This window comes from Stegastes partitus, unplaced genomic scaffold (genome assembly GCF_000690725.1).
Source record: "Stegastes partitus isolate 25-593 unplaced genomic scaffold, Stegastes_partitus-1.0.2 Scaffold1639, whole genome shotgun sequence".
Classification (NCBI taxonomy): domain Eukaryota; kingdom Metazoa; phylum Chordata; class Actinopteri; family Pomacentridae; genus Stegastes; species Stegastes partitus.
In genome coordinates this window covers 126,742-142,829 of record NW_007579370.1, presented here as the reverse complement: position 1 = coordinate 142,829, position 16,088 = coordinate 126,742, and the positions used below count along the sequence as shown (strand labels likewise).

At 41.6% G+C, this 16,088-nt stretch overlaps 1 protein-coding gene across 1 annotated transcript in view; it reads right to left on the bottom strand.

Moving 5' to 3' along the window:
- Positions 1-212: 212 nt before the first annotated feature.
- LOC103371756 (G protein-activated inward rectifier potassium channel 1-like) overlaps positions 213-16,088 on the bottom strand; it is a 27,107-nt gene continuing 11,231 nt past the window's right edge. The window contains exons 2-3 of the mRNA XM_008301187.1: positions 5,900-6,116; positions 213-877 (exon numbers count right to left, since the gene is read on the bottom strand). Coding sequence (XP_008299409.1) covers positions 213-877; positions 5,900-6,116 — 882 coding nt within the window. The remainder of the gene's footprint in view (positions 878-5,899; positions 6,117-16,088) is intronic.

Genomic DNA, 16,088 nt, shown 5'->3' with positions numbered 1-16,088 from the left:
GATTTCTTGTCGTTTTGTGTGTAACAAAGCCTGCATGAATGCCTCTGCTATGAAGCACAAAAGTCACAGTAATTCCAGTGAAGTCTCAAGGAAAAAAAACGAATCCATAAATTGTCAGTGAACCGTCTGATTTTGCCTCCCAGGGTAGAGTTCACCTCTGAGGCCTTGTGGGTTTCCTCCTGTGTGGAGGAAAGTTTTAGTCTGTTGTTTTCTCAGCGGTCAGCGTTCATCTTCCGTAGCTTTGGTGGCAGAGTGTCCTCCAGCCTCCTCCCAGTTGAAAGAAGAGGGCTGTGCATGGGGACCGGGGCCGGGGACGGCGTGGGCGGCAGGCTCTGCTGGTACAGGTTTCCGGTGGACTGGGTCATCGGATCGAAGCCCACCTTGAAGGACTTGAGCTGCAGCCGAGTCTCGGTCTCGGGTCCGGGCGAGGAGATGAGGCGCTGCAGCTTCAGCGGCAGGTCTCCGGTGCTGCAGGCCTTCTCCGAGTGCTGGGAGGTGAGCAGGAGAACCTTCCTCTGCAGGTCCTCTTTCCCCGACGAGCTCATCCTCTGCAGTTTGCTCGGCAGTCGACCCCCGGCGCCCCCGTGGCGACCCCTTTCCTCTGAGGTGTTGATGCAGTCCACGGAAAACACCCGGTCGCGTCGGGCGCCGTGGCTCTCAGTCAGTGCGGGGGTTGGAGTGGATAAAGGCGAGGGCAGTGAGTTCTTCTCTTCGTGTTCTTTGACGCTGTACGGCGGCGTCGGTACCTCGAAGGTGCTGTGGAACTGAGAGTAGTCCACCCTGAAGAAGCCTTCCTCCAGGGACATCACCGGCAGGAAACGGTGGCCCCACAAGACCTCGTCCTCGGTGTAAGATGTACGTGCCTGGCATGTCATACCTGGAAGAGAGTGACAGGGGAGTAATAGATTTAATAGCTGCCATTAAATGAGGTTGCAGCAAAACAATTATTGGCTGATAAGGCGGAATGCGAAAGGGCAGCGCTCCCTCCTATTATCTCTGTTTCCTCTCTGCTTTATTACTTGTGAAGACGTTGTCATGCTACCTTCTGTGCAATCATCTTGTTCCATTTAGTCACATAGAAGGAATTTAAAAACGTGGCATTCTCATGGAAGCAACCGCAAAAACATTACAACCTACTACTTCATGTCTTTCTGATTTCGCTCTAATGTGCTGAAATGGAATATTACACGAGATGAAGGACAGCTTTACAAAAAAAAGTACAATCTTATGTTGTTTTTCCTTTCTGGAGTTCATGCCTCTGTAGTTTCTGTTTGCTCACTTTTTCTGCCATGAATGTAGGTGAGAGGTGAGCGACGCTCGTTATCAGCGCGGCTTGTGATAATTGCCAGTTTAAATCAAATCAACATAATTAACAATCGCCCAGCGCCATGTTCTGGCATCAATACATCGATGGCAGGAGCAAAAGGTCCTGGTCCTGGGCCTGTCATGTCGTTATTGTAACTTGTGGTTTAACAGGCATGCTGTCTTAAGAAGAAGAAAAAAATACACCATTTATCAGAGTCAGAAATTGTAAAAACTAAGAGGATTATCAGATTTTGAACTTTGTGATGGTCTTGAATTTCATCTGCCTTGAATTTCACATCTGCGATGAGCTAATCTAAACTTTACTACTGTGATATTTTCTCAAAATCACTTTATTCTGCAAATTCTATAATCAGCCAAAGTAAACTCTTTATGCTAATAAGATTCTGAAAAAAGAAAAAAGAAAATATTCTGCTCTTCATGACATAACCTGGAGGCCATTAGTGACTCAGCTGCAACCATCAGTCATGTGACAAAAATTCAGGAAAGTTTTTTTTTTAAGACTTCATATCATTATAACTGTGTAATACCTCACAAATGACATATTTAAGTCCTCTCTCCTTCTATTCATGGTGGTGGTGCTTCCATAGAGGTGCAGGACTTTATAGTGCAGTGAAAAATGAGCCCACTGTAGTAAAAATTCAACAGGAGCCAAAAAAAACCAAAAAAACACCCAGAAGCTGCTTCTGGTTGAGAGAGTTAATGACAATGTATTGAGAAGAAATGCAACAATTTTCTAGAAATACTGGTGCCTGCATGTCTGCTCAAATAATTCCAGCTTTGTTAAATACATTTTTCTTCCCTCTCCATTTGACCTCAGCTCTTGTAAAATAATTTTCTTGACATTTGGATTTTGGTTGGCGGTCCTTTGCGATCAATAAGCACTTAGGCCACATTTTTTCTGATCCAGTAACTCTGCTACAACCTGAGCTTTTCTGTTAAACACTACAGTTAGCTGAGGAGTAGGAGTCTGATCCCGTCCCTCTGAGGGATGATATGAGCAGTGTTATGTCATAGCCCGCTGCTATTCCAGGCTCACCACTCATCTTCATCCACAGAGAACCTTCAACAGTCCTACATCTACTCAAAGGTCATTTTTATCCCCAATTAGCCCAGAGGCTTAGCTTTAATTACAATACTGAGTCGGGGATCATTTTCCAGCTGTATCTTCTTCTCTTAGCAGGAGAATGATTGTATTCCTGCGGATGCATACGAAGGCAGTAAGTACCAGTGCAGTGGAAGCTGGTGGGTTTAGAGCCTGACAGGCATGCCAGTTTAGTTTCATCATCCGGGCATCATATGGGTATTCAACCAGCTGGTTAATGTTGACTGCATCTTGCATAAAAATAAAAGCCCTCAGCACAACTATGCAAACACTTGGCAGACAGCGAGCAGGGCGTCCCTGAAGAAGACTTTATGTAAAAACTCTGGCAGTAGCCTTCACTGGCACTGTTTACAGAGTGCATAATGATGATTTTCCATTTCTGTTCGACTCTATTTGCATCTGAGCTCTGTTACTGAGTGAGATTTTGAATAAAACGCTCTTAAAGAGAAGTGTGTGTCATTGGCACATTACCCAAAGTGTAACCTACAGAGTCCATATATCAGACTAAATGAAAAGGGGATTAATAAAATGAAATGCCAACAACCCAATGCTCACTGGTTTACAGTGATTTGTGCAGTGGTTTCCTCTTTTAACGCATCCTGTGCTGCTTGGTTTTTACAAAGAAATTGAAAACCAGGGCTCAAGCTTTGGGGTCGAATGTTAATCAGCCGATTATCAGATCTGATTTTGAGCATTTTTCTGAGATAAAATAGAAAGAACTCTTTATGCCAAAGGGAAGACTGATTTTCACAAAGTAATATTAATTAATTAATCCAGGTTGGGGGGGTTAAGCATTCCCTCCATAGTGTTTTATCTATTAAAATAGAGCAATCTTGGGATATATTTACAATTCTTACAATAAAAGTCTTTTCTAATTTTCAGTTCTATTAATAATTGTCATTTAGTCAAATGCTGTTTTAGATTTTATGCTTTCTTCTTCTACACTTAAATGATTTTTATGTTCAACTGGAGGAAAATGTATCAGTGTGTTTGAGTTGTGACAACTTCTGACAAAATCATGTTCAATTAACAAAGTACACTGAATTATTTACATTCTGTACTGTCTGAAATTCTCCAAGCGTGTTCAGACAGTGGAGGAGACTTGAAATCCTAGTTATGTTATGAAGAGTTATAAAGACATTTTCATTCTGTTATCTCAACACAAATTTCGTCTTAAATCAAGTAAAGCAGAATTTTCAGTTTAAAGTCCACATGATATCAAATTTATGCAATGATCAACATTATTTAGTCATCGAAAACCATCAGAATAATGTTTACAACCTACAAAGGTCATCTAACTCAGAAAATTATTGGTTGACCCCAACTTGAGTTGCATCGGTTTCCAATGATATTGATAATGATACTGTTTGGGTGCATCTCTGATTTGTGCATTGATTTTTGTGTTTGCTTGTGTTGACCACAGTCTTGATTACGTCTAATTGCCCTCAGGTTTGGACAGGACAGTGGTGCAGTAGTTAGCGCCGTCGATTTGTTTCAAGAGGGTTCGATTTGGATTTAACCCTGCTGGCCAGCATGCATGCATCCTCCCTGTGCTCGCATTGGCTTTGGCTTCATCCAAAGACATTTAAAATTGGTCATTTCGTGATGCTCAATTGACTGGAGGTGTCAATGTCAGCTGGGATAGACTCCAACCATCTATGACTCCATACAGGATAAAGCGTATCTGGCTAATGAATGTATGGATGTCCTTGAGTCTAGACTGGAACCTTTATCGATCAAGTCTTTTTTCTTTTAACATAAATGTATATGCATTTAGTCCTCGTAGGTTTTGGGTCTATTTGGATGTCACATGAGAATGACTTTTGGATGGAGAAAATCAATTTTCTCCATCTGGGGGCTGAAGTGATTGGATGGTGTCTTAGAATTGATTTGACATGAAGTTGTCAGCCTTTTGCTCAACAGAGAAGTTACATCTAAAGCCAATAAACTGATAATTGCTGCTGGTTCTTATGTAGTTTTGTTGAAGTGTTGAAGATAAAAGACGGTACTGGGTGTAGGTGTCAGTCTGTTGGGATAGACTCCAGCCCTTCGTGACTCCCTACAGGATAAAGCAGCTGTAGCTAATGGATGGATAGATCTCCTTTGGTCTATAGTGGGACCCCTATAGATGACGTCCTTTTTTTTCTTCTTTTTTTTGCATTAATCTATGTACACTTGATCGTAGTAGGTTTGGATCGTAGTCCAGTTTGGATCAAATGAGAATCGTTCGGTGTTTAGTGGAGAAAATCGTTTTCTCCATCCAAAGACCAAAGATGCTCATGTGGTCCCAACTGGACTTTTCAAATAAGGGCTGAAGTGATTGGATGATGGCTTGGAACTGATTAGACATGAAGTTGTCAGCCTTTTCCTCAACAAAGAAGTTACACTCAAACTTGATAAAAACTGATGATCTGTTGCAGTTTTTTTTTTCATGCAGTTTCGTCGCGGCATTGAAAACCGAAAACAATGCCTTTCAGACATGAACTAAAACTGACAAGTACTAGAGCCGCTGCGTGGTGATGTGTCAAGTCTGGTTGAAAAATAATTGAAATGAGACGGGGAGACAATCAACAAGCTGAGCAGCTGTGTCAGCAGCAGCTGGATGTGCCGTTAATGTGTTTGCTTTAATGGGCTGTGCGTTAGTGTGAGGCTGACAGGATATTGTGGACCATTGAAGGTGACACCGGCAGGGCTTCCCTCCTTGGCACTGCGACACTAAACTTCTGGCTGCACCCTGATTTAATGGTATTATCACCAGAGCACAGACCGTGTTGCCTGCCTGCCTCTCTGCTTCCCCGCTGATCCTCCCTCCTGCTTTAAGCCTATTCAGCTCTCTGCTTTCTCCTACAGCGGCGGCACACGAAGGGTTGTGAGGGATGGATAGAGGCAGAGCTGGAAAGAAAAGAGGGGGGATGGATTTATTTGATTCTTCCCTGAAGTCCGATACGTTCCGTTAAATATGCAGCAGAGAGAGCGGTGTTGTCGCTGAGGCTACTCCAGCATGGCTGCCTCGAAGTTTACAGCGGCAGCTTCGAGTTTTCCCTGCTCTCAGCTGTCATCTGAAAAATGGAGTGGAACTTCTACTAAAACCCACCTCATTCATCAAAGTGACACACGCATCTATGACCACAGGCTTTTATTATGCATGGAGTGGGCATAAACCGATTCTGCCGTAATAAAATATCCCTCATAATTCAATCAGGATGTCATTCTCATATGTTGTTCTTACGCTCACTTTTTTTTTTTCTCCCCAGCCCTCCAGTTCTTCAAATATTCAGGACTGGGAAGGTGTGAAAATAAGATTTCACACAGTCGAGATTACGAGTATCTATTAGACAGGTGTGTTATGTGGGTTGATATTGATATTGGAATTTACATTTAGATTGGGAGTGGGGAGAGTGAAGAAGAGAAGCAACGAGAGTGGGAAGAGATACAAAGAGCTGAGGGGGATGATGGGGAGAGATTACTCACCTGTAGTCTCCACGATGCCCTCGAGGATGACGACAATCTCAAACTGTTCGTTCATGAGAGAGCGCTGGGAGAGGTCGAAAAAGGGGCTCTTGGGATTAATTTCATGGCAAATGGTGAGCGGTGAAACCAGGAAGAGCTGGTCTGCTCCCGTCCCGAAACCAACGTCCAACTCGCACTGGTCCAGAGGCAGGAACTCGCCTTCAGGTGTCTGACGAGACTGACAGAAGAAAGGCAGGGGATGGGCGGTGACAGAGGGAGGAGCCAGGAAAGTGAGATAAAAGGTGGAAAAAGAACGCAACAAGGGGATTAGAAGGATGGTTTCCTTTTGTCGTATGTAAGTCAGATCATCAGTCTAGCAGCAGAAGAAATATTCAGATCTTTTGCTTAAGTAAGAACACTGCATTCGGTGCACTGCATGACAAATCCTGCATTCAGAATGTTACCTGAGAGAAAATCTGTAATTATGAGCAGCAACATGCACAAGGTAAAGGTATTGTTTAAAAATGGCCCCGGTGAGCAATATTATCAGGTTGTTATTACAGACGCATCAACAGTTTAATTGCCAAACGAGTTTGAAGGAAACTTTGGAAAGGCTGCACAGCGAACATAGACGGTGTGTATAAGCTGGATGTAGCCACCAGTAGGTTACTCACTAGTTTGTGGGCATTTGTGAAGTTTGAATTTTGGCTGTTGCCTTACTGTTCTTTTGAAACTAGACATAATGAGCAGAGGTGGATCTGACTAAGAACTCAGGGACACTACGCACAGTGATACAGTACCAACCTGTCAATCCCATCTATTTTACTCTAAATGGGACCGTGTTTTACAAAATGAACATTCTGTCTTGAAACTAGAGATTGAGACTATAGACTCAGTAGGAAAACTTTCAGTGAGGTAACAAATCAACTGAGAAATAAGCTCATTTACTCATAGACTTCTATACAATCTGACTTCTTTTTGCAACCAGAGAAGTCGTCCCCTGCTGGCTGGTAGAAAGAATACACCTGACGGCTGCTGCCATTTTTTAGACACAGGCTATGGGAGTGAACAAATTAGGCTCTGTAGTGTCATCAGAAGGTGTGAGTACAGTCTACATTACACATGGCTAGAAGAAGAGGCCAGGAATTCAATCTTTTTTTTTGCTTGAAAAAATTAGACTTTGGCCACCTAAGTCATCAAGAATTTTGTTGTTGTAATTGTTGCTTCATGTCAGCTGATTCTGGTCATGTTTCACGCTGTCCAGAGGCAAAGACAAAGAGCCAGAGTCATGTGAGTTACGCGTTAACTACACAAGTACTTAATCAGAAAGCATGTTTCTGTCTCCTATGAAGCATATTAACTTTGAAAAACCACCTAAAGCAAGTGTAAAAACTTCTTTTCCCTGAGATTGAGGATGTTTTTTTTCATTTTTTGCTTTTTTTTAACTTTTTTTTTCATGGAATACTTCAAAATGTGCACAAAAAAAGGCTTCATGGAAGTACGGATAGACTGTAATCTGTATTTCCATTAAGTGACTTGACATGGTGGAGCTTAGGCACCTTACATACAACTAGTCAAGTGGTTGTAAACCTTGTGGATGCTTTTTTGTTGTTGTTGTTAGCTGGATAAAGTAGGTCTTGGACACTTATCAAAATGAAAGCGCTGGAGAAGCTTCCTTAGATGAATTGCCAACTAATGGTAGACAAAAATTCATTTTTTTTTGTTAATTTATGTTTTAAAAACTTCTTTTATAAGCAGTATAAAAGTAAAGATGAGTAGAAAATATAAGTATTATCGCATTTAATAAACAAGTAAGTGTACTTATACCATTCTGTCGGTCTGAAGTTCTAAAGGTGTGATTTTCTGAAGATACATGTATATGCAGTCTTCCTGAAAAGGTTACGGAAGATGCTTTCTCTCTCCATCTAATCCCTCTTGAATATCCATCGATGTCTTGTTTCCAGACTTGGCGCTTCACATTGATTTCAAGAACAACTCGCAGGCCGACATATAAGACAGCCATGTTTGGACAGGCCTTGCCCACAGAGTGTTAACTGGTGCAGAAGCATTTAATTACCCAGATGACGCTGGAGCTCAGCACCGAGGTCCTGAATGTCTTTTCTCCTTTGCTGTTTTATTCTCTCTGCTCAATCTGTCCACCTTTCGTCTTCCCGTTTTCCCCATCAGCAGTCTGTTTTAACCTTTTGTGCATATTCTTTTAAATTTCAAGCCATTTTCTAACACGAGGCTTTCGGCTTTTTTTGAAGCTTTGATAATGAAAAATATACCAATGTGACAACTTGAAGAGGCTCATGTTACGGCTTGGTTGAGGTTAAACAGGTTACTTCTGTGCCGTTTGAGAGCAAAAACTTTCAAAGGTTGTCTTTGCAGAACATCTCATTTACAGTCATTAGTAACAAAGCAGATTGTCTTTGCAGCAAGGTTGAGATCATACACTTTCATGGTGTTAACGAACCCTATTGTTCTCTTTTACATCAAATTGCATCACAAAGGTGCTTGGCGCCTGGGAAACTTTCTTTCCAAGCCAGCAATTAACATCATAATGCCAGAAAAGTCTGTAAAGGCTTGAATTTACCCAATAATATTTCATATAAAGCAAATTTTTATACTCTTTTATCTGTTTTTTCATTGTTTTATTTGGATGCGTCACACACCAGCCACCCACCTACACACACACACACACACACACACACACACTATTCCTCCACCACACACAACTTCATAATGATCTCCCACACAGTCTCACCCCCTTCTCTACAATGCTTTCTGCCATTTCTGGAGCTTTTGTTCTTGTTGTAAATCCTAAAATAATCAACACATCATCTGCACAACGACAGTTTCCTCTTTCAGCCTTTCACCGCGGCCCAGAGTCTGATAATGAAACTTAGCAGAAGCTAATCTTTGAACTCGGCACACACGAACCGCGTGGTATTACCTAGCAAGTGACTGTTTGCTGAACCATAGTTCATTACTGGTGCTACGCCTTTAAGCTGTTGCTCAACAAATACTGCTGACAATATTTGCTTACATTTTTTATTTTCATTTTTTAAGCTGTGTTCAGACAAAAGCAGCTTCTTTTTAGTGTTTGAAGTCGATCAGTCACCAGCGGCTGACGGGAGACGTGGAGGAAACGGCGCTGCAGCGTACAGCCATTTAATCCCAGAGTCATAATTATGACAGGGATCATAATGGGGTAAAATCCGACTATTATTTTTTCTAACCGTGTGCGCCTGCTTGGCTTCCATAAGTTTTCAGCTTCAGCGTTAAGCGAGAAAAGACCTGAGAAGGATGGGAACTAGCAGATGTGTTTGGCAAATACAATGCTTTCTTACGTAACGTCGGCTGGAGCTGCTGGAGTGGAAACTTAAACCCTAAATCCAATAAGAGCAGAAAGAGCTGCTAACGTGAGCCCAAATTCTGATAGCATCCAGGAGTGACTTCCTCTCAGTGGATGATCTGGCCGTGAGCAGGATTTTTAACGTTATTTACAGCAAACAACAGAAGCGAGTAGATCCCTGTGAAAATATCAGTTCAGTGTAAAATCTTGATTGCATTACTTCCAAGTTTAACGGAAGGATATTTGCTCTTAAATATTAAAATTAACAGCTTAGATGCACTAAATTAAAAATACAGCCCACATAGGAGGAATTTAACGCAGCTAAAGTCCATCTTTGTGTGTCCACTGTTATTTTCGATGACAGACTCGGTCTTGATTGAGTGTGTTCTTGTCTTTTTTTTTTTCCCAACAAAGGTGTTGTGTTGCTCTACTTTTCTTCTTTACCGCAAAGTTTTTCTATTCGGTTCAGGTCAGGCGGTATACTGCTCCAGGTCATAGTGTTCACTTTTTCCTTCTGTAGAAACTTTTGTGTGATTTTGTGCTTTGGATTAATATCTTGCAGGAATATTCCTCTTCTCTCAAGCTCCTACAGACTGAGAGTCATCTTGTCAGACAGTATTTTGGTAAATCCACAAACATGCATGTCATCTCTCCAACACTTTTTGCACTCATTCAGCCCAACCACTGCGCTTCACTGTCTCGGCTGTGCATTCACTGTGATGGTCCTGGTTAGGTAAACACCAAGGGTGTCATATGAGCTCAACAAATTTATCTTGGTCTCATCTGCTCCTTGTATTCATCAGGCGTCTTGTCATGTTCTTTAGTAAAGTTTTATTTTACAATTTTGTGCTGAAGCACATTCAAGAGTTGACAGTCTGATCTATGATTTCTGGGTATTCAGTAAGATATTTCTACATGATCGCAAGAGTATTTGGTACCCAACAGCAACTGCCAGGACTGAAAAATGAAGGCAACACAAACATGCCAAAAACTGCAGTTCCTCAAATGACCACTCGAGGCTCCAGTCAGTCCCCATAGACCCCCATGATAAAATGTCCAACCTTACCGCAGAAATAAATACATTTGCAGCCTAATAAAAAAGGTGGCTTTGCTCTCTCAAGCTAATTTCCCAGTCTGTGACAACTGCACTGATGGGGAAATGTCATATAATTCGACTATTTAAACTGCATTAGGGCTTAAAGGTGCCTCTCCTTCCTCCGAACATGGACATTGTTGTTCTTTCAAACTGGGCCTCTTTCTCACCACAACACAGGTCACAAATGAGCTTGATTGTGTAGGAGCGTCATTTTTTTAGAGACACTGACGTACATAAATGCCTGCCAATGCACTTACAACCCTATTTGTGGTGATTCCTGCTACAGTAGATGCCTCCAAGACCATATTTTACCATTATTACATGCACACACACACATGCAGGCTGACTCACAAGGTGAAAATAATACCAGCTCGGCCATTGCGGCTGGTAATGAATTGGGTTTCAGTTTACATCTCTGGATCCGCTTTCTACCTCATTCTCCCACTCAGGCCTCTCCTGTACTGCAGCTACTCGTCAGAGCCCATTTCATCGTGACCTCCCAGTGAAATTGCCCTGCAGTCCCTCCGAGATGCAAACTGTGAATGAAGTGTGAGTAAACAGACTTTGCATTGCCAGAAAACACTGCATTTCTATTTCTATCTCCTGTGAATATCAATGAGATGCTCCTCTGGATTCGTGCTGGAGAGCGACTTTAATGTCTGGGAGGAGGAGGGGCATTGTTCACTTGTCAGGTGCTTACAGGCCGCTGAATACGTTTCAGCCATGAGGGTTATCGCATGCTAGCTTAGGGAAATTCTACTTTTCACTTTCTGTCTTTGTCGCTTAAGATTAAAAAGATGGATGGCTGTATGCAAACATTGACAGGCAAAGCTCCTTACACAGGCCCCGCTGGCAGTCTCCTACACTCCCTTCATGCACAAAGATTCAGAGATAGCCTGGCTTGTCTACTGCCTTTTTTTTTTCTGTAAATCTGACATGCTGTTCCAACAAATAAACCGATTTTTTTACCCCGAGCGCTCACGTATGCAGACGCAGGGACTCTCTTTATTCATTTTCTGCAGTGTTTGTAGGGCAGCAGAAGATGAGCACGCACAAATTTTACCCGTCACATCTGATCGCTCGCCCGACCCAGCCGACGTCCCAGCTGCTCATTATCATTAGAAGGGCAACAAAGGGAGTGTTTCAGCGGTGTGAATGATGCTCATGGATGAAGACAGGTGATAAATAAAATTGATTAGACCTAAAGTATCCTGATCTTTCTACTCAACTCCACTACCATGCACTGCCAGAGTCTCATCAATCAGCGGCCTTGGCAGAAAAAGAGGGGGTGAAGGAGCTCGCAGGCAATCAGATCGACTGACGAGTTCCTCGAATCATGCAGCCTCTCACACCGAGATGCCCTCAGCCAGGTCAGCGGCTGTGGACAGTGTGGGCCGGTTCACCAAGTGCAGGCGGGACTGAGTGAGATGAATCGGTCAAATCAGGAGTTAACGAATTAGATAAACCAACTTGGAATGGATTGCACGGTTTTCTTTGGTGTTAAAAACTGGAAAAAATGTAAACAAGTGCTTGTGTTGAAACAGTGAGCAGGATATGTATTACAGATATGTGTCATTCAGTTTCAGGTATCAGCAATGTAATTCTTCCTAAGTCAAATGTTTTCACTTTTACTACATATGTGAGGTTTCCCACTGCATTTATCTACAATTCAGCAAATATTTACTTCATGAATTGTGGGTATTTGCAGCTGATTGATGAGTAGTTGTAATTCCAGTTTCAGCTATAGATAGTTTAGTTTTGATTAAGTCTAGTTAAAAATATCACCCTAATTCTCTACATTGTCCTTTTTCGGTATCCAAAACTGTCAAAATGTAATTAAAGATCTCTTGAATTAGAGTTGTGAGGTCAAACTATGTTGCACATATCTGTAGTTATGTCAGAAACTAAATCAAGAAGGAGTCTCAGGCAGGAGCGGCTTGCTTTTCAAACACACTGTGGCTCTGCAACTGTAATCATACATGACAAGCTGATTTACCGCTATGTCAGAGAAGCCTGAGGTCGAAGTTTCGACCACAACTCCCTACTGGATGAAGCTCTTGTTCTCCATAGATTCACTGCTGATGAGCTTTTCCTATTTCACAGCATTTTCTTGTGATCTTATGCACCGCAGCAGCTGCTATTGCTGCTGCCAACACTCGTCAAACGCTTCGTTGGACCGATATCCTATGAAAAGCGTTCAGAATTTAGTCATAAGGACTTTTGAGATATCTGCAGCTGTTATTCTGACCAGTCACAACTAAATTGTGGATCACTTTGTCGACTCAAAATTATGTTATTGACGTGTAAATTTAGTTCCATATAGTCAAACTGGGCTGTTGGTAAATACTAAAACGTGCTGCTGTAGTCCACACTAATACAGATACTTTTCTAGACGATGCCTTCCCCCTCCAAAAATAGTCTGTGCATACCAGCATTATTTGACTAAATATCTCTGTACTCGTTAGGATGCAGAACCAGACATCACATACCAAAGAAGCACTTTCTGTCATTTTGCTGATTCTGTGCAAGTGAAGCTGTGCAGTAATGCCAAGTTAAGTTGTGAACTTGTAACTGCTCCTGCTAACCAAACGTAAAGTATCCAGCTGATGTTATTTTAAGTACATGCTCATTACACAGAGCAACAATGGGAAACGAATTGAGCAGTCGTTTCCCAAACTGTCCATTTTACATGTTAACTCTGATACACTAAAACAAGATTTTTCGAAATTTTCTCTTGATTGACTTAAAATGCCATTTGGATTTCAGGTCCAGACACAGTGGAAAGTGTTCATTTTGCAAAATGTCTGCATCAGTGTGGACATGGCCTATGATTAAATCTGCACAGAATGGGCTCAATTAGAAAAGTCAGTTTCCTGTAAATACGCCATATGCTCTGCACTGGCTGGATTTTATGAAGGTCTCAGGACATTCTCTGTTTCTCTGTCCAATGTGTCCTCTCTTTGGACAATTATCAGAAAGTTTCTCTTTTCAGATAACTGAGCAACAAATAAATGGAGATTTCTTCTGTCAACCAGTCAAACAGCAATTTCCGTTTTGCCGCAATTCACTGGTTTGGGTTGTGGTTAAACACAGTTTAATGACAACACCTGTGCTGCGCAACCAGCTGTAATAAACACTGAAAATGAGAGATCACAAAGAGGCTCCGAGGTGAAACAGAGTTGAGCCAAGCACCGTTTTACCAGTGAGTCACGCATTCTGTGGCTTTATCCACTCGAGGGAGTGTGCGTCAGAAAAGCTCCTTTTGTAGGTGTGAAAATGTCAACAGAACAGAAGGCCACATTGAAAAGATTGATTTTCAGATTTAACTTAGACCTTGTTGCAGTCAACTTTCTGCTGCTTTTTGTTGCACTTATAGTCGCACTGAAAGGAAGATGTGGATAAACACATTAAAAAGTCAGTGTGATGTTTTTATTCAGGTTTATGGCTCCATTAGAGACTCTCTCTGTTGAAATTATTTTTTTATTTTTATTTTTTTTCTACCTTACTAAACATGCCCATATGGTGGTTTTAATATACTGGAAGACACATAATGAGTAAAATAAGCAGCCAGCTCCATGGCTGAACACTGAAACCTCTAAACTGCAGTCTATCAACATGTGAGGTTTCACACAGAACAAACTGAAGCAACGAATCCTGTCAACTTGTGGGGTGGAACTTTCATTGTTGTTCTTTACATTCTGCTTCCAGTTCAAATATGTACGACTGAATTACTCATTAAACTTGCTATTGTGTGGCGTAGAGTATTTTTACAGTGTTTGAACAGAGTCTAAGGTTGAATTGGATGGAGGTAGAGGCTTCATCTGCACATTTTAGAGTTGGCAACAGTATTGAGTTCTGTCTAAGACATTTAAACCAGGAGGGGATTATTTTATCTTAAAAACCCTCTAAATGTGTAACTTTAATACACAGAGATAAATGTTTAGGGGTTAAATCAATGACCAGAGAGGACCTGAAATGGGACTTCTGCATAAGAAAAATAACAAAGCTCCAATTAGACTTAACTAGTTGTTGTTAACTGGTTAACTTCTTAGCTTACCCAGTTTACAAAACTGAAAACATGTGGTCCATTAATCATTTTGGGAACCTTTTCATTGGACTTTTGTGCAAATGTTTTTTTAAACTGGGTTAAATTGCATTACTTGTTGTCTTTGTGGGATGCAACCTCAACCCTCAAGCAGTAAAATCACTGGACTACAACCACCCTGACTTTGCCCTCAAACCTTTGTTTCCACATAGCTCTACGTACATATGTGAATACATCAATGCATCAAACCTCAGTGATCTCTAATGTGTTTGTGAATCTCTTCCTTTGGTTCTTTCCATTTTGTGCTTTTGTGATGGACTTTATCAAGAGTGCACTGTGTGCCAAGAAGTTGGAAAAACAAATGAACAGATCATTCATGTGCTTAATTATGGAGACAGTCAAAGGCATAATTAAAAAGAAACTAGCTCAGCTAGTTAGGGACATGATAGCTGTGTAACATGCAGAGCAAGTAGATAGTGGTTCATACAACTGACTGCACACTTGGAAGGCCAACCTTCTCGATTATTTCTCACCAGACATTATTGCCCCTGTTGTTGCTGTAATACTCCATGTACATAAACTATAAAACTGGATGGTAGAAAACAGTTTGTATCTGCAAAGACATGCATTTCATTGGGTTGAGCACCAGGAGGCATGGTCTGAAATTCAGAATCAGAGATCTCAACCAAAGCTGTGTGGAAAAGAGATGTAAGGCCAGTACTATGCTGCGTTAGTGCTTAGTGAAGGTCTGCATGATGTAAGTTTTGCCATTTTCACTAGTCTGTGAGAGTCTTCAGTAGTATTGTGTAAGCACAGAATGCGTAGATGCCAATCTATTCTGTATGTTTGGAAAAGAATCCATCCATGCAATGTCAGCAGCTGTCCATATGCACCCCCATAAAGCCTTGATTAGGCCTTGCAGACGTGCACGGACACAAAGCTGTTACTATTATACTACTGTTTCTTTATCATGCACAGTCAATCGTATCTATATATTCTCCACATTAACACTTCTGCCAAGCAAGTAAACTTTTGCCCTTGTCCCACAGATGTCTGCAGACTAAACTTCCTAAATTGTGTGCTGCAGAATTAGTATTAGGTGCTGCCTGTTTCTCAGCACCATAAAGATTTTTAGTATCTAGTTAGTGTCTTGGCAAGTGAAAACCTGCTAGATTTGGCTGGATGGAAAACCATGCCACTCTGTGGGCTTATGCTCCCCCAAATCTAAAAATTAGACAGTATTAGGTGTTGCTTGGAATACTAAGTCCACTATTGTGCGTGTGTTCTGGTTTAGTTTTCTTCCTTGGAAAGTGTTTTAATTCTCTATGTGCTGCTTAGTGACTTTGGCAGATGTGCGCAGAAATGGTGTCACAATGTTCTTGGCCAAAACTGTGTTTTGTTGTCACTGTGCTGCCTCTGATTTCTACTTGTGTGGAAAATACTATAACAAGGCTCATATATTATTATTGTCAGCAGCCTAGAGATGTGATGTTTATTTAGGAATAATAATGCTGTGTTTTAGTGCTCATGAGTGCAGAAATAATGCACACTTCCCCTCACACTTGTCTTTTTGGATGCCTCATAAAGAAGCCTCAGTGAGGAAACCAGGCTTGAAAAGTTGTCTGGAAATGTGTATCTGCGTGTGAATTTTCCAGCCTGCAAACTCCTGCAACTGCTGGCCAGTCACTGGTCCTCATCCATCCATTATCTA